General features: G+C 40.8%; 1 protein-coding gene across 2 annotated transcripts in view; it reads left to right on the forward strand.

Annotated features, from left to right (window-relative positions):
- LOC117407157 (proto-oncogene tyrosine-protein kinase ROS-like) overlaps positions 1-19,240 on the forward strand; it is a 124,411-nt gene that overhangs the window by 91,631 nt on the left and 13,540 nt on the right. For both annotated transcript variants that reach the window (XM_034922726.2, XM_034922727.2), the window contains exon 43: positions 6,985-7,169. In XM_034922726.2, coding sequence (XP_034778617.2) covers positions 6,985-7,169 — 185 coding nt within the window. The remainder of the gene's footprint in view (positions 1-6,984; positions 7,170-19,240) is intronic.

A 19,240-nucleotide genomic window follows, 5' to 3' on the forward strand; every position in this document is an offset into this window, starting at 1 on the left:
TACATTACAAGCTAAACTGCCGCATTCCAAGTGTTGTTTCCAGTTCAGTGAAACAGGAAGGCAAGTAAATTGTTAAAGTGAGACTGCTCCCCTCCAAGTAGCGCAGTGTCAACAAATCCCTGCGCACGAACCGGACAGTTTTTTTTTTTTTTTCTGCTTTTATTGTTATTTGTGTTTCCTAGCATTCATATCAAATCTACACACCACTACAAGTGTATCAACAGTTTTTTTTATTATAAAAGGAAATGAAGACATAGATGTTTGCTTGGAAAAATGTCTGCTATGGTTTTAGCTGTAATGAAAACATCTTAAGAATGCACTCTTTATGAAAAATCTATTTTTAGTTTGGATCTTTTGAGGGAAAATATGAAACTATACTCGCCCCCTTACTTCCCAAATTCTCGGGGACCCTGGGGGATGCTGAATCATAAAACCAAGTACTCATGAGCAGAGCATGGTTAACTCCATTTTGTGGCATTTTGAGCAGTGCTTTTGGATATTAGATATTGGTGTTTTTTAAATTATTTAACTCAAGTATGAGGTTTTTAATTCCCAGATCAGTCCACTCCCTCACAGGTGGATTTGTTACCTCACCCAGCTGGAAAACTGTGTACAAACAAGAAGGCATTTTGGTGATGTTTCACCAGTTAGTTAAAAAAAAAAAAAGGAAGTAGCAAAATAAATGCTGTTTTTGCTGTTGCACTATTTAAAGTTTTTTTTAAAAAATGTTTAGTGAAGCTAATGGATGTTGTCGGTTATTCAAGAGGCTTAAAATGTATGTCTATCTGCTTCTACTTAAAATGAGAACAAGAACAAAATATGAATCCAAGTTTGCTTCAATAAACAGAAGGCATTTAAAGAAATAAAAAGGTACATGACAGCCTCCTCAAGCCCAGGGAGAGCTGGAAAAGCAAAGAATAATGTTTTCTTTTAATGAACTCTACTGTTTTACAAATCGTTGTGCAAGGACAGGATGCCAGCCTAATTCCAGGCTCATTACAGTGCCTCTTTGGATAGTCTTTAGATAGAACTGTACTCCTGTGCTCATATTTTGCATTGTTCAAACTCTGCCTTTCAGAGAATTACACTTGTTTAACACATCTTAATAAGAACTTTGGTTGGGGCTAAGCAGTGTATGAGACATTTATACTTCATGAACTGTAGTTTACACCCTTATCCAATATTCACTTATCTTTTCATAATAATGGTTTGCTAATATGCCTTTCATATTGTGGCTGTAGCAATAGCTTGTTAGTAAATATGACATGTTCTATGATTGTGATTTATGGTAGCACAAACCAAAATGATGTATTTTCTTCTGTATCTATTCTCTCACTAATATTAGGAAGAATATAGTATAAACAATAGATGGTATGAAATATGTTAATCCAAGGGAATTGCTTAGCTTCTTACTAATAAGATCATTGACACTCAACTGAATTGCAGCCTGCCATTCGATTTCATATTAGAATCTGTGTTAATTGGACTTGCCGCCTATTACTGGAACTATTTGTTCAGAAGTCCAGTCTGTTCTTTCTTTCCTGCTGTTTTAAATGCCTGCTCGTGCGCTCTGTGTAACTCCACTGCAGACACAGTAGCAGTCAGGAGACAGAGTACACCTGTTGGTGATTGTAAACACACCATTACTAAAATAACAGGAACTGTGCGGACAGCAACTGTGCGGGCAGCAGCTGGCTGCGATGAGATTACTAAAAGGCTGGAGTTGACCTGGTTGTGAACAAAAACTACAAAATGTCTGTTGGGGAAAAAAGGAATGTTGTCATATTCTAACCATGAATACATAAGCTCTACATAAGCTCTCCGGGCAGCAGTGTGGAGTAGTGGTTAGGGCTCTGGACTCTTTGTCGGAGGGTTGTGGGTTCAATCCCCCGTGGGGGACACTGCTGCTGTATCCTTGAGCAAGTTACTTTACCTAGATTGCCTCAGTAAAAACCCAACTGTATAAATGGGTAATTGTATGTAAAAATAATGTGATATCTTGTAACAATTGTAAGTCGCCCTGGATAAGGGCATCTGCTAAGAAATAAATAATAATAATAGTGATTGGGAGTAGTTATGTGATCAGGAGCTTGTTGGTGTAAATCCTGGTCCTGCAGAGTTGCCGATCTTGGCAGGTTGAGGGAATGCGGCTTTGGCCTAAAATCCTCTGGGGTTTGTTTGCTTCACTGCACTGCAGCAACCCTTGCTGATCAGGTGCACGATGAGTCCAGACAACAACCAGACATTAGAGCAGATACTTTGTGTCTCCTTTAAGTGTCTCTTTAGGACTGATTAGTTGCTATTCAACTAACTAGATTCCAGTGGGTAAGAGTCAAAGCATGTACTTATATACTGTGGAATTCATTATTAAATGTGCTGGACTTATTTGTCAAAGATGAATGTTTGGAATTTGACATCCATTTCATTTGTTAATCATTTTTTTTGCTGCAGACACCTATATGTGTATGTGCTACACCCTCACTTATAATATATGTATACTTAATTGACGTTGTACAGTACAGTGCATGAAACTATATTCCCAAAAATATTTTTTTCTTGTAGTAAACATGTGCTGCAAACATTGCTATATATATATATATATATATATATATATATATATATATATTGTGATGAATTCTTGCTCCTGGTTGCACTCTATGACTGTATTGTATAGTCTTCCACCCACTACCAGGTATGTTTAAATAACAAACACCGACAACAGTTGTATAGTTACCCTCTGTGGGTTGTATTTATTTTCGAAAACAAAATCAAATAAACAAACAAAACCTAACCCTTTCTTGGGTCCTAAACTAAACACTTATTTTTCCTCCAAACTAAACATGGGCAGGCTAATTCTGCTTACCCTAAAACAAACTATCCATTCCGCTTTGTTACCTCAGTGTTTGGTCTCTTTCCTTTGTTCTCCCCACCCCTATGGTTCTTCCATGTGCTTCTTTTATCTATGTATCACAGGTGCCCTTCATTACCCAGACAATTAAGCAATTAACCAATTTTGTAAGGCCTTTAGCAATTTGGCTGCCGGTTCCACCAGCTCCTTCACCAAGATGGAGTATAGATTCCTCATCCCCAGGGTCCAAATGCCTCCAACTTTGTGTCGTGAATGTATACTCCATCACATTATATATATATATACACTACCAGTCAAAAGTTTTAGAACACCTCCATTTTTCCAGTTTTTATTGAAATTTACGCAGTTTAATGTCTCAATGTACTCTGAAATTAAAGCATAGAACAAATAAACAATTGGAGATAAAAAATAAATCATGGAATCATTTTGTTTAACAAAATTTAATCTAAATTTTTGACTCGTCAAAGTAGCCACCTTTTGCAGATATAACAGCCGAACACACTCATGGCATTCTTTCTACAATGGAAATCAAATATTGTTCGGAAAGTTCTTCCCAACACTGTTGCAGAAGTTCCCACAAATATGTTGCACTTGTGGGTTGCTTTGCCTTCACTCTTCTGTCCAGTTCATCCCAAACCAGCTCGATGGGGTTTAAGTCTGGAGACTGTGCTGGCCATTCCATGATTTGAAGCCTACCGTCTTGTTCTTTTCTTCTAAGGTAGTTCTGACATAGCCTGGAGGTATGTTTTGGGTCATTATCTTGCTGTAGGATGAACCCCTGACCAACTAGGCGTATACCAGAGGGTATTGCATGGCGCTGCAAAATGCTGTGGTAGCAGTTTTGGTTCAGGGTGCCACTCACTGTGCAAGTCGCCGACTCTGGATCCAGCAAAAGAGCCCCAGACCATCACGCTTCCTCCTCCATGTTTGACAGTTGGTGTCACACACCGAGGAACCATCCTTTCTCCTACTCGACGGCGTACAAAAACCCTGCGTGATGAACCGAAGATTTCAAATTTTGATTCATCGGTCCATAAGACCTTCTTCCAGTCTTCAGTAGTCCACTGGCGGTGCTTCATGGCCCAAGCAAGCCTCTTTTTCAAACCTGCAGCTCAAAGTCTTCTCTTCACAGTTGAAACTGAGACTTGCTTACTTCGACCAGTGTTAAGCTGTGCTTGAAGCTGTTGTCCTGTGAGCCGCCTATCACGCAAGCTGTTGACTCTCAGAAACTTGTCTTCTGATTCTGTTGTGGCTTTGGGTCTGCCAGACCTCTTCCTGTCAGAGTTTCATCCAGTTTCCAAGTGCCTTTTGATGGTGTAGGAAACTGTACTCACTGACACCTTGGCTTTCTTTGCATTTTCTCTAAAGGAAAGACCTACACTTTTAAGGGTTATAATGGTCTGTCTGTCTTCCTTTGTTAATTGCCTTTTTCTCGCCATTATGAGAGCAATATACTACTTCCTGCAGTACAATACTGTCCAAATAATGCTTAAGAGGGTGTAGTAACACAGTCTGTTCCAACACTGCTTTTATACAGACAGAGGGTTTGTAAGTAATCAACAAAAGTTGGGACACCTGTAGGAATTGTTAGCATCAACTTTCAAGGTTTAATTTACTTCCATTGCTGCAGAACAGCTGTGAGTTGTTAACCCATTACTTGTTCCCTGAAAAAGGCCTTTTTGTATAACTCTGAAATGTACATTATTTTCAGTTTTTGGTAACCTAAACTTTTTTTTTTTAACCTCTGGCAGTTTACCGCTTACCTTTGTACCATTTCAGGTTATTCACTGGACTTGAACTGCTTAAATTTCAATAAAAACTGGAAAAATGGGGGTGTTCTAAAACTTTTGACCGGTAGTGTGTGTGTGTGTATATATATATATATATATATATATATATATATATATATATATATATATATATATATATAGTGCCTTGCAAAAGTATTCAGACCCCTTACCAATTCTCTCATATTACTGAATTACAAATGGTACATTGAAATTTCGTTCTGTTAGATATTTTATTTTAAAACACTGAAACTGAAAATCAATTATTTTAAGGTGACATTGGTTTTATGTTGGGAAATATTTTTAAGAAAAATAAAAAACTGAAATATCTTGCTTGCATAAGTATTCAACCCCTGTGCTGTGGAAGCTCCCAGTTTACACTGATGAAAGAAATTACCCTAACGAGGATACAATTACCTTACTATTGGCCTCCGCCTGTGAACCATTAAAGTTGCTGTCACATTTTCTGGATAAAAACCCCACTGTTGAAGGATCATTGGTCAGGCTGTGAATCTGAAGGAAAATGAAGACCAAAGAGAATTCTACAGAAGTTAGAGATAAAGTAATACAAATGCATAGATTAGGGAAAGAGTACAAAATAATATCCAAGTGTTTGGATATCCCAGTGAGCACAGTTGGATTAATAATCAGGAAGTGGAAGCTGCATCACACCACCCAGGCACTGCCAAGAAAAGGACGTCCCTCAAAACTCTGTGCTCAAACAAGAAGGAGACTTGTGAAAGAAGCCACAGAGAGGCCAACAATCACTTTGAAGGAGCTATAGAGTTCAGTGGCTGGGAGTGGAGTAATGGTGCACCAGTCAATCATATCAAGAGCTCTGCATAACACTGGCCTGTATGGGAGGGTGGCAAGAAAGAAGCCGTTACTCAAAAAGTACCATCTGAAAGCACGCCTGGAGTTTGCCAGAAAGCATGAAAGTGACCCAGCTGCGATGTGGGAAAAGGTTATGTGGTCAGATGAGACCAAGATAGAGCTTTTTGGCCAAAACTCAAAGCGCTATGTGTGGCACAAACCTAACACTGCCCATGCCTCAAGACACACCATCCCTACAGTGAAGTATGGTGGTGGCAGCATCATGCTGTGGGGATGCTTCTCATCAGCAGGGATTGGGCATCTTGTTAAAATTGAAGGAAGAATGGATGGCGCAAAATACAGGGAAATACTGCAAGAGAACCTGCTTCAGTCTGCTAAAAAACTGAAGCTTGGGAGGAAATTCACCTTTCAGCAGGACAATGATTCCAAGCACAAGGCCAAAGCAACATTGGAGTGGCTCAAGAACAAAAAGGTGAATGTCCTATAGTGGCCCAGTCAAAGTCCTGATCTCAATCCCATTGAGAATCTGTGGCACTATTTGAAAATTGCGGTCCACAAGCGTCGTCCAACCAACCTGAACAACCTGGAGCAAATCTGCCAAGAAGAATGGGTCAAAATCACTCTGACACTGTGTGCAAAGCTGGTACATACTTACCCCAAAAGACTTAAAGCTGTTATTGCAGCGAAAGGTGGCTCTACCAAATATTAATGTGTGGGGGTTGAATACTTATGCAAGCAAGATATTTCAGTTTTTTATTTTTCTTAAAAATATTTCCCAACATAAAACCAATGTCACCTTACAATAATTGATTTTCAGTTTCAGTGTTTTAAAATAAAATATCAAACAGAACTAAACTTCAGTGTACCATTTGTAATTCAGTAATATGAGAGAATTGGTCAGGTGTCTGAATACTTTTGCAAGGCACTGTATATATATATATATATATATATATATATATATATATATATATATATATATATATATATATATATTGCAGTGTATTATAATAATCCTATCTTGTGTGCAGATGACCTATGTAAACATAAAAAAACAAAAAAACAATAAGGATTGATCTTTGTATTTGTATTATATAGAAGCTGTTGTGAGCTGCTTGGATTTGCCTTTGTGTGCCTTAATGTGTTCCCTTGGCATGTACAATACTATGTGAACAAAAAAGAAAGAAAGAAAAAGAGGCACATTCTTGGGAAGAATCCTATACCCGATGGCATTAATGGGAATGCCAGTTATGCAGAGCATTCACAACTCTGTGTAGTGCCACAAGCAGGCACCCACAAAGGCACTCTTCTCTCAGCTGTCAAAGAGCCTATTGTGACATCAGGCAAGTAGCAAAAAGCTGTCAGGCCCATTATTAAAATGACATTCCACACATGCTGCTTTCTGACGCATAATACAGTTAGACCCCTTTATTCCCCACTTCATTCAGCTTGACTCCTTGCTTTATTTTCTTATCTCTCTTTCCTCCAAAAATACAGACACCAGCTGATGCTGAAATGTTGGACGCGAGACCCCCACAAAAGGCCGTCATTCCGGTACATTGACAACTGCCTTGAACACCTGAAAAGAAGCTGCAGAGGCCGCCGTGATGTTGTGGGCTACTACAATGATGGATACAGGGACAATAACACCTCCCGGGGTATTGTCAATCAAGCATTTGAAGGTAAAGGGAAAACCTAATACGCACACATACAGTATAGGACCTGCTTTGAGCAGGACAACCAATATCATTGTAATCCCTTTGAGGGAGAAGGGGGATAACAAGCCCTTCATCCTGCTTATCTGTCTTTGGAAGTACCATAAAAGTGCTGTTTCTCTACAGAGAAAGGGTCTTGGAGGATAACATGTCTAAATCCCCATCCAGGAGGGAAGTGATACAAATTGGATGCTAATTCCATTGTTCCAGCCCCATTGTCCTGCTGTCCAGTTTGATCCTCAACAGCAGAGTTGCCATTTCTTGCACACCACAATTTGTTTGTTTAGGTCGAGGCCTGGGATCTTCAATTCCAGGCTGCCTAGCCTCACTCCCTGGTGTGCAGGGCCTCTGTCAGAAGGACAGGGACTCCAGCAGAGAATTTGGCTTCCACCCCCCCCCAACCCCCTTTCCTCTCCGGGGTGTCTCTCTGGCTGTGATTGACAGCTGTTTAGAGGTAGACAGTGACAGGAAGACATTTTACATCTGTGTGGCGTCCACCTCCCCTTGTCATCCATTCCTTTCCACAGCGGCTATTGTGATGCTGGGTGTAGCCGGGAGCCCCACTGCGGATCCCAGACCACTATGGAGCTATAGTCCACTCCCAGTGCAGTTTATTAGAAATGAAAAAAGTGGATCAGGGTCATTGCATTGGGAATGTAATAGCAACTGGAACTGGCATTCTCCTAATTTCTGCAATTTCAGAAATGTGATGCCAAGACCCTTGAGAGTCACCTTCACCTATTGTGGCAACAGTGGACTAATACACAGATATTAGTAGGATTTTCAACTGGAAAATAAGTCGTACCAGTTAAATTCATTCTACTCAATGATACAAGCACTAAAATGTCAAGAGCCTGTGCCACATTAAAAAAAAAAGTTAGGAACTACTAATACACTAATGATTGTTGATAACATCTCCAAGTAAATATATTATTGTGACCGTTTCCCACTCTGTAAAAGTGACAGGCCTGACACACCAGGTGGTCTCAGATACTCAATAAATCATTTAATTGTCTGAAAGTACTGGTACTACAGCATTTTAAATTTGTACAAGATTTTTTTCTAATGTCGCACAGAAATTGAACCGCGTTGTACCTGGTGCACTTTTAGGGGCGCAACTTATTTTCATCGAATGTATACCGATGTACAAAATAATTGCTCCACTCTTTTCCTTTGTGTGTTGTTCTTTGGATGATAAAAATTCACAAAACTTTAAGAACTGTTTTTAAGGACTTTCATGGACAGCATGTTCCTAGGTTAAACAGTGCTTTCATAAATAAGAATGTCTAAAACAGATGGATAGGTTTTAATGAACTAGCTTGCTTTAATTAATAAAATAGTCCCTAACAAAGCATTACTTAAAACATCCTTTAGAGTTCTGTGAATAGGGCCCATCTTGATCCTATTTCTGGACCTGTAGTCCTAGCCTTCCCAAAGGCGGTCCGCAGCTGTGCCTAAATGAGCAGTAAAGTAACAAAGATATTCTGACCTCATGCTGTATTGTTAAACAGCTCAGGTAAATAAGTGTCCTTCATATAAAGTCCCCCAGTCTTTTCAGATTCCAAATTAATTTATTTTCAGTTTTTCATGCCAGTTTTCAATTTTCCTCTGTCTTCTGAAGAATCGGTGCTGGCTATTCATTTCTCCAAGGGTTTGCTTTTAAATGGCGTAGCTGAAATGAATGAACTCTTTCAGCACTGCAGATCTGTATACAGGACTTGGAAAGATAACTCCCTTCAAAACATCAGATCAATATACAAAGCAAATGTACTAATATGTCCTGTATGTCAATGACTATTTTATTTATTGTGCAGTATCAGACACTTATTTAATGAGTTATCATTGTGTAGTCTTTCCACAAACAAACTTAAGGGTGCAGCGTCCTTGACTAATGTTTAATTTTACCCTGCAATAGATATGTTTGGTGTGTCTGTTTATTACATTGGTCTGTAGTTTAGACTTCTATTTACTATGTACTATGTGTTTTTCAATCCCGGTCCTGGGGACCAACTGAGCTTTCAATTACTTAACTGGACCCTTAATTGAAATGATAATTTGCTTAATTAGACCTTTTTAATTGTTTTCAGTTTAAATAAGCAGTTTAATTTGTAAAAAACGTGTATTTCTGAGAAGTAGAAGCTTTTAAGTCAGGGCCAGGTCTGTCTCTGGGGTTCTGAAGTATTGTGTGCTGAATTGTTCACATCTTGATTTTATAATGGCCTGCAATGTGGCAACTGAGCAATATTTAACCTGCAGGGGAGTGATTTCTTGATACAGGCCTCTGAGGAAGATGGAAGTTGTTTCCCACAGTGCAGTCATATAGCTTCTGTAGCCTGCAGCGATACATTCAGTAATAGCTATGTAGATGTGCTCTTTTGCTTGTTATTGTGTATTCATTACTAGTTAATTCAGGCTCATAGCTGTAATTCCAGTTCAACAGGAGTGTTTCATTTTTAAGGGTTATTTTAGACAAGATAGCTCTTGAAACCAAAACAACAAACTGGTAAACATTGTGAGTGAACAGCACTGAAACTCTGTGTTGTCATTAATGATGCTGTTATTCAACAGAAATAAATGTAAAAACAACAGAGCAGAGCATTATGGCATTAAAAGTGTAAGCTGGCTGAACAGGATGAAAACAAAACAAAAAAGCTAAGGTATTTAAAAAATGTACACCATATTCAGGCTATGCTAATCAAGCCTATAATATCAAGTGTGTCAAGTATTTTGTTTTTTAATACTGCTGTCATCCACTATTCGTAGAACAGGGAATAGGCCCAGATACCACTTCCCATTTTAAGTGGATATTATGGAAACCACTTGGCAAGTACTGAGGAACACCAAAAAATGTAATATGGTACACAGATAGGAATTTGATATAGTAAACTTCTATATCCAAGCCTCTACTTTCATATCCAAGACTTCACAAATGAATCATGTTTCATTAAGAACAGTAGTGCAGACAGCAGTGTGCCTGTAATCGCAATTCTGTGCTTTTTACGGACTGCTATTAACTGACTGCTAATGCTTGGCTGGAGCACTTACTGCTTAGCAGGCTGCAATGAAAAAGACTTTTATCTCTTAGGTACTGTCAGTTATGAGTAAAGCTAAAACAAAATCATATCTACAATAAATCTGCATCTAGACCTCCTTCAACTTACAAAACAGAAACATACAGCAGAGACGTACAGCAAGTAGGTAAAAAATATCAAATACAATTTTAAATAAGTTAATGTGGTAATAAATTTAAAAAAAAAATGCCTGTTGTTCACCATGGAAGGAGTTGAAATACCAAAAGTTACACTTGCTTTTCCAGTTTACATTATGTAATTATTATTTGAACAACATTATATTACTTTTTAATGGTGTTCCACAAAACTGCAGATCATATATTGTATTTATTTGTGAATATGCTGTATAGAGTAAAAAAAAAAAAAAAAAGCTTTTTGTATGTAATATTCCTGGTCTCTTAAACAGTTTCATGAAAATCAAACTTAATTTTATTCCTAAAAACATGGCTATATGGTAGATGTTCCCAGTTTACAATTTTCACAGAGTTACTTAAATAAATATACAAGAGGCATTACTGTCTGAAATGTTCTGTATTCTTTTCAATCATTATATTTCCCTTGCAAATTAACTTTTACTTGCAACCCACATTAACTCATAGAATTCATGTTATTTCAACTTCATATTCCTGGTATTCATTTAGATGTGTCTGTACAGGAGAAGTGCATTACGCATAGCAACAAGCATATGATTGCACAGCCCCTTTGGCCTCTTTACTTGCTTAACAGCTTCATCACTATGCCCTTCTTATTGGCACACTATGTTGATCCTAGCAGTGTTAGTGCACTGAACACATTGCTTTTCCCTGGTAGCTAAGTAACAAGACCTTTTCTTCTGTAAAGGTAAATAGCTGTCTCAGAGTTCAATATTGTTATTATTAGGCCACCTTATTTTCCGATGTTTCTTTTTCAGTGGCTCACAAAATAGTGTAGTACATCACACAACTTTTAGAGGGGGGGAGGGTTACTGGTTTGCCCACTTTTCAGGTGTATTTAGGGGTTCCATTACTTGACTACACTTCATAACGACAGTCCAGCTCTGTGTGTTGTGTTATATATTTTGTATCAGTAGAATTTGGTTATGCTGATATCATAACTTTTTAAGTCTGGGGGCCCGATTTTGATAAAACGTGGTAAAATGCAAACTTAAGGGCAAAGTGCTTTAAGGATGTTGTTATTTTGAGCCGGGTGTTGGTAGAATTCCGTTAATGCTGACCAATAAAGAAAAAGTGGGAGTCAAAAACTGCTAGCAAATCAGGAGCAACTGACATTCCCTTTAAGAAAATGATTGCTGTAAAACCATTTGTAAATGCAGTATTTAGAAATAATAACATTCATTCAACAATGTATGCATATGTGATTGCAGTGTTTCATAATTTTCATAAACATTAATTATTTTTGTAATGCATACTTCCAGCCTTTTGCAATGTATAGCTTATTTATGTGGGAACTGTTAATTGCAAAGATTGCCTTGTTTCTACAGTGGCTTTATGGGGCAGTTTGGATCATTGGGGCACTCATACATTTTATGATCAGATTTTGATATGTTCTAAATAAAACCCTTTTAAATTTCTGCTGCATTTTTTATTGCAGTATGGTCCGGTATCGACAGGCGGCTTAAAATGAGAGATGGTGTTTTTAGAGTACAACCAAGTGTACAATTTGCTATTTCCAGTTGGACTTCCAGTTAAATAACACTATGTAACACAATTTTTGTTCCTGGGTAGAAAGTGTTATTTCCTAATTGCTTATGCCTCAAAAGTATAGAAAATGGCCATTATTCCCCACAAACTTTGCTTTTGTGACCAGGACAGTGATATTTTGAAATTTACCTATTTCCAATGAGAAAACGGGCGAATTTGTGTCTTTTCGTTCACATAAAGTCAGAAAAAAACAACATATGAATCCAAATTAACATGTATTTATACTAAAGTAATACAAAAATGACTACAAAAGATTTAGAAGTGAATAGTTTTTCAAGATTTACGATTATACTGTAAATCACTTTCACGAATCAGCCCCCAAATGTAGTCTCCCATCATGTTCTCGTTATACTGTCCTTCATTGACAGCTCATCCAGGAGCCTCAAAGCCGTGCTGCTCCATAATGGTAACAAGTACCCGTCTCTTCCTCTGGCTCACTCGGTGCACCTCAAAGAGGATTACAACAGCATCAAGACCTTGTTGGACGCCTTGAAGTATGATGAGTACGGCTGGGACCCCCGGAAGGTGCTGATGCCACCACTGCACATCAAATTGGGCCTTATGAAACAATTTGTCAGAGCTCTATATAAGGAGTTGGCAGCCTTCAAGTACCTTCAAGACTTTTTCCCTAAGCTGTCTGAGGCAAAGGTCAAAGCCAGTGTCTTCGTCGGACCACAGATAAAGAAGATCCTGGAGTGTAATGAATTCCCCAAGAAGCTCACGAGTAAGGAGAAAGCGGCTTGGAACAGCTTTGTCGCAGTGGTTCGGGGCTTCCTGGGCAATCACAAGGCCGAAAACTATGTGGAGCTGGTTGAGACTCTGGTGGAGAACTACGGCACAATGGGCTGTAGGATGTCCCTCAAAGTCCATATCCTTGATGCTCATCTTGATAAATTCAAGGAGAACATGGGAGCGTACTCGGAGGAGCAAGGCGAGCGCTTCCACCAGGATATACTGGACTTTACCCATACAGTTGTATACAAAAAATACATCTCTAATTACAGTACAATTAAAAGCAAATACAAAACACAGTACAATTTGATATTGGGGCAGTTAAAGAGCAGATAACAGTGTTGATAGTTAAATCAGGGTTAGATACGATTGCAAGTGAAATACAAGATACTACAGATTGGGTTAAGAGCAGGATTAAATACAGTAAAATAGGCAGCAGATAAGTGTAAGTTAAAGTGCATTAAAGGCAGAGTGCTATATTGTCCCGAAGGGAAGAGTTGAGTTTTACAGGTGTTGTCTGAAGAAGTGTGTCTTCAGGAGGCGCCGGAAGGTGGTCAGGGACTGGGCAGTCCTGACATCCGTAGGAAGGTTGTTCCACCACTGCGGGGCGAGGGTGGAGAAGGAACGGGCTCTGGAGGCAAGGGAGCATAGAGGAGGTACAGCCAGTCTTCTACTGCAGGCGGAGCGAAGAGGTTGGGTGGGGGTGTTGGGAGAGATGAGAGTCTAGAGGTAGCTGGGTGCAGTCTGGTCAAGGCATCGGTAGACGAGTACAAGAGTCTTGAACTGGATGCGAGCAGTGATCGGGAGCCAGTGGAGTGAGTGGAGCAGTGGTGTCGTGTGGGAGAAGTGAGGCAGAGAGAACACCAGGCGAGCAGCGGAGTTCTGGATGAGCTGGAGGGGATGGGTGGCGGACAAGGGTGGCCGGCCAGGAGGGAGTTGCAGTAGTCTCGGCGGGAGAGCCTGGACGAGGAGTTGCGAGGAGTAGTTGGTGAGGAAGGGTTGGATTCTTCTTATGTTGCTCAGGAAGAATCGGCAGGTGCGTGCTAGAGTAGAGATGTGCTGGGAGTAGGAGAGGCAAAGATCCAGGGTTACTCCAAGGTTCTTGGCTGAGGAGGAGGGAGAGAGCGTGGTAGATTCCAGAGGAATGGAGATAGAAAGATCAGAGGAGGGGGAAGATGAGTAGGGGAAGAAAAGGAGGTCAGATTTAGATAGGTTGAGTTTGAGGTGATGCGTGTGCAACCTGGAGGAGATAGCAAACAGGTAAAGATATGGGAGGGGATGGTGGGGTCAGAGGGGGGAAAGAGAGGAAGATCTGAGCATCATCAGCATAGAAATGGTATGAAAAACCATAAGATGCGATGAGGGGGCCCCAGGGAGCAGGTGTAGAGAGAGAACAGGAGAGGACCCAAGACTGATCCTTGGGGGACTCCTGTTGAGAGAGGGTGAGGTGTGGAGGTTGAGCCGCGCCAGGTTACCTGGTAGGTGCGATCAGAGAGATAGGAGGAGAACCAGGCCAGAGTAGTGCAGGAGATTCCCAGGTCGACGAGAGAGGATAGTAGAATAGAGTGATCGACAGTGTCAAAGGCAGCAGAGAGATCGAGGAAAATTAGGACAGAGGAGAGAAAGGCAGCACAGGCAGAGTTTAGCCAGTTAGTGACAGGAGAGCAGTTTCAGTGGAGTGAGCAGAGCAGAAACCAGATTGGAGATGGTCGAGCAGAGAGTGGTTAGACAGGAAAGCAGAGAGCTGGCGGTGTACTGCCCGCTCGAGGGTTTTAGAGAGGAAGGGTAAGAGGGAGACAGAATGGTAGTTCTGGAGGGAGGTGGGGTCAAGGGTAGGTTTTTTGAGGAGGGGGGTGATAGAGGCTTGTTTGAAGGCAGAGGGAAAGAGGCCAGAGAGGAGAGAGATGTTGAGAAGGGAGGAGATGAAGGGGAGTAGAGCAGTAGCTTGAAAGATGTGAGTGGGGAGGAGGTCCAGGGTACATGTGGTAGGTTTGTGACCCTGGAGGAAGGAGGAGGGGTCCGAGTCTGAGAGTGGAGAGAAGGAGGAGAAGGAGGGTGAGTTAGTAGGGGAGACAGAGGGTGTTGGGGTTGGAGCGGGAGGGGGTGGGGGAGAGGGAGAAGTGTTAGAGTATGCCGATATCAGATTTTAGAGGAGAAGAAACAGGCAAAGTCATCAGAGGAGATAGCGGAGGTGGGGGGGGGGGGAGGGTTGGGGAGGGAGGAGAAGGTAGAGAATAGTTTCCGGGGGTTGTTAGTGGAGGATTGGATAATAGATTGGAAATAGGAGCGTTTAGCAGAGGAGAGAGTAGAGGAGAAGGAGGAGAGGAGGGAGCGGTAGAGGTCTAGGGCAGCAGGGAGTCTGGTTCTTTTCCATTTCTTTTCAGCAGAGCGCAGTTTGGTTCTTGAGAGCGGAGCACAGAGGAGAGCCAAGGTTGGGAAGGAGAGGGGACAGAGCGAGTCGAGGCAGGTGGTGAGGGAGGAGAATGTGAGATGCGGAGTATGGGACAGAATGTAGAGAGAGGACAGGGCAGCAGGAGTTATCTCCAGTGTCATCAGGAGAGAGCCAGGTTTCAGTGAGAGCATGGCAATCGAGAGAGAGAGGTGGGAGGCAAAGGCAGAGATGAAATCAGGTTTGTTAGCAGAGGAGTGACAGTTACAGAGGGCACCAGAGAGAGTGGGAGGGGTGGAGAGAGTGGGAGGGGGGGGAATGCAGAGGGATGAGCTTAGAGGGGTTATGGGAGCAGCGGCGGAGAGAGGACAGAGGACGGGAATGAGAGGACAGAATAACAGAGATGTGAGAGACAGTCATAGCAGGACAAGTGAGACAGTAGTAGCGAGGGCAGGAGCGGTGGGGGGAGGGTACAGACCTGTCTAGTAGTTGGCATCTTCCACAGCACTGCTAGGTTTGGAATTTCTCCAACAGCCTTTCCTCGCAGGTCTCTCCTCGCTGGACTCAAATTGCAAATCAACCTCTATTCAATTTAACCACACTCACCTGGTACTAATCACAAACAGTAAAGCACCTAATTAAAACAACACCACCTTTATAATGTTACTTAAATACAGCTAATGTTAATTACTTGAAGCAGGATCACTTACCTATCTGACTCTGGTTACCTGTAGACAGTATGCATATATACAGTACTGTGCAAAAGTTTTAGGCAGGTGTGAAAAAATGCTGTAAAGTAAGAATGCTTTCAAAAATAGACATGTTAATAGATTATATTTATCAATTAACTAAATGCAAAGTGAGTGAATAGAAGAAAAATCTAAATCAAATCCATATTTAGTGTGACCACCCTTTGCCTTCAAAACAGCATCAATTCTTCTAGGTACACTTGCACAAAGTCAGGGATTTTGTAGGCATATAGTCAGGTGTATGATTAAACAATTATACCAAACAGGTGCTAATGATCATCAATTTAAGATGTAGGTTGAAACACAATCATTAACTGAAACAGAAACAGCTGTGTAGGAGGAATAAAACTGGGTGAGGAACAGCCAAATTCAGCTAACAAGGTGAGGTTGCTGAAGACAGTTTACTGTCAAAAGGCATACACCATGGCAAGACTGAGCACAGCAACAAGACACAAGGTAGTTATACTGCATCAGCAAGGTCTCTCCCAGGCAGAAATTTCAAGGCAGACAGGGGTTTCCAGGTGTGCTGTCCAAGCTCTTTTGAAGAAGCACAAAGAAACGGGCAACGTTGAGGACCGTAGACGCAGTGGTCGGCCAAGGAAACTTACTGCAGCAGATGAAAGACACATCATGCTTACTTCCCTTCGCAATCGGAAGATGTCCAGCAGTGCCATCAGCTCAGAATTGGCAGAAAACAGTGGGAGCCTGGTACACCCATCTACTGTCCGGAGAAGTCTGGTCAGAAGACCAAAAAGCCATACCTCTGACGTGGAAACAAGGCCAAGCGACTCAACTATGCACGAAAACACAGGAACTGGGGTGCAGAAAAATGGCAGCAGGTGCTCTGGACTGATGAGTCAAAATTTGAAATATTTGGCTGTAGCAGAAGGCAGTTTGTTCGCCGAAGGGCTGGAGAGCGGTACACGAATGAGTGAAGCATGGTGGAGGTTCCTTGCAAGTTTGGGGCTGCATTTCTGCAAATGGAGTTGGGGATTTGGTCAGAATTAATGGTCTCCTCAATGCTGAGAAGTACAGGCAGATACTTATCCATCATGCAATACCATCATGGAGGCATCTGATTGGCCCCAAATTTATTCTGCAGCATGACAACGACCCCAAACATACAGCGAAAGTCATTAAGAACTATCTTCAGCGTAAAGAAGAACAAGGAGTCCTGGAAGTGATGGTATGGCCCCCACAGAGCCCTGATCTCAACATCATCGAGTCTGTCTGGGATTACATGAAGAGAGAGAAGCAACTGAGGCTGCCTAAATCCACAGAAGAACTGTGGTTAGTTCTTCAAGATGTTTGGGCCAACCTACCTGCCGAGTTCCTTCAAAAACTGTGTGCAAGTGTACCTAGAAGAATTGATGGTGTTTTGAAGGCAAAGGGTGGTCACACCAAATATTGATTTGATGTAGATTTTTCTTCTGTTCACTCACTTTGCATTTTGTTAATTGATAAATATAAACTATTAACATGTCTATTTTTGAAAGCATTCTTACTTTACAGCATTTTTTCAGACCTGCCTAAAACTTTTGCACAGTACTGTAGATCCGTGGTTCGTTTGAGATGCAGTTGGCCCCTCTGCACCGTCATCGAAAAACATGAAAATTAGGCCCCATTCTGAAAGTTATGCCGTACTGGCACAAAAGCTGACAGAAAAAGACGGGGCAAAGCATGTCACCAAAATTGTATTACAGGGCAAAGGCAGTTTGCACCCCTTTGCTCAAAAAATGTTCATCATACTCTGCATTTTGTCCTAATGTTAGAGGCTTGCCCCAGGTCGGGCCCCAGGTCTTTTCTTCTATTTCTAAACTCAAGTAGGCAGCAGATGGTTACAATTGTACAATAGCTTTGTTTTTTTTATTAAAATAAATAAAAATAGTAGATTGATGCAAAGAATTTAGGGAACATTGTGACCAAACATGAGAAATGTTTTAGAGTATCTGTGTGAAAAAATGTAACACACTGATATCATATTAATTTTTTAATAAGTAGTTCAAGAAAATGAAGTACATTTAACAAATAAGTAACAAACAAAATTAAGCTTGCCCAAGCTCGTAAAAGTTTCTTAGAAAAAATATGGCAATGTGTTGCCTAACAAGGTCCACAGAAGTGTGGTTGATACTTTTGTACCGTAGGTCCTGCTGTGGGTGTCAATGTAATATCCCTTATAAAAGTTTTAACACAGGAAATTTACAGAGTCATTTTTCAGTTTTCCTGTGCTTTTCCCATGGTTATACTAATCATTTACCATAGTTTCCCTTGATTTGCCATGTTTTTTTTATTATTATTATGCCTTTCTGTGCTTTACAATGCTTTTACTATTCTTCATTACACTTTGCTTTGCTTTTACTGTGGTGTCCTTATATAAGGGATGATTACAGCTGTTTGCAGAATCTGTAAGGTATGCTGTACTGGCTGTGCTTCCTGGTGTTGCTGCATGGGTATCCAGCATCTGCCCAGGGCTGTCCCCAGCTATCCCGAGGTGTGTGGCATGAAGGCCAGTGTACAAGATGATGTCGCTGAGAGGGTAAAGAATATGAAATCAGTTTTCAATGAGTGCAGAAGGTTGGGTGCGCAGCACTGTGGATCCTGTCTGTCACTGAACCGTGGTTCATTAGTGCTTCAAATGTGAGTCTGTTAAGTCAAGCTGAGTTATTGAGGTTTGGACTGATTCTTGCTCAAATATCATTTTAGCAAGGTCATCTGTTTCACATGTATTTTACAGCCTGTGCAGTAATTGTATGAGACATGCATGATTTAAACAAATAGTCGCTGCTGGCGTGTTACACAGGTGGGACATACAAATCTGCTTTGTGCATGAAGAGCATCTCGGGGGAAAAGAACAGCTTTAAGAGTGAAGCATTTCCAGTGCCTGAAGCAAGTCAGGGTTATCAGTATATATTGTGTTTAATTTTCAATTGTGAATTACACACACTGTAACAGTGCAGTGTAAGCTAAGCCTCCTGAAATATGGTACATCAGTGACACATCCAGGTACATTATGCCATCTGATATCAGTTTATATGATTATGTTTTAAAAGAACATTTTACACTGCATATGCATAGATGCACTAGTAAATTGCCTTGAGGCTCAGAGATATTGCCCCATGTCCATCACTTCTATTACACCATGGGCAATCAATTTACAATGTTAGCTGAAGGAGATGAATCCAAGCCTCAATTTAGCCTATGTCCACGGCAAGATAGTATGCTAGCTTAAGAAGCTAAAGCTCATATCAAATATGTGAGATTCTTACAATTGAGGGGACTTTTATAACACAAAAGTGGTATTTGAGTCAGTATGTCATTCAAGTAGATATCTATGTTAGGCAACTACAAGAACTGTCTCATGGAAACACTTCTGTAGTCAGCTGCTCTAGGTTCCTCC

The sequence above is a fragment of the Acipenser ruthenus genome, chromosome 8, assembly GCF_902713425.1.
Source record: "Acipenser ruthenus chromosome 8, fAciRut3.2 maternal haplotype, whole genome shotgun sequence".
Lineage (NCBI taxonomy): Eukaryota > Metazoa > Chordata > Actinopteri > Acipenseriformes > Acipenseridae > Acipenser > Acipenser ruthenus.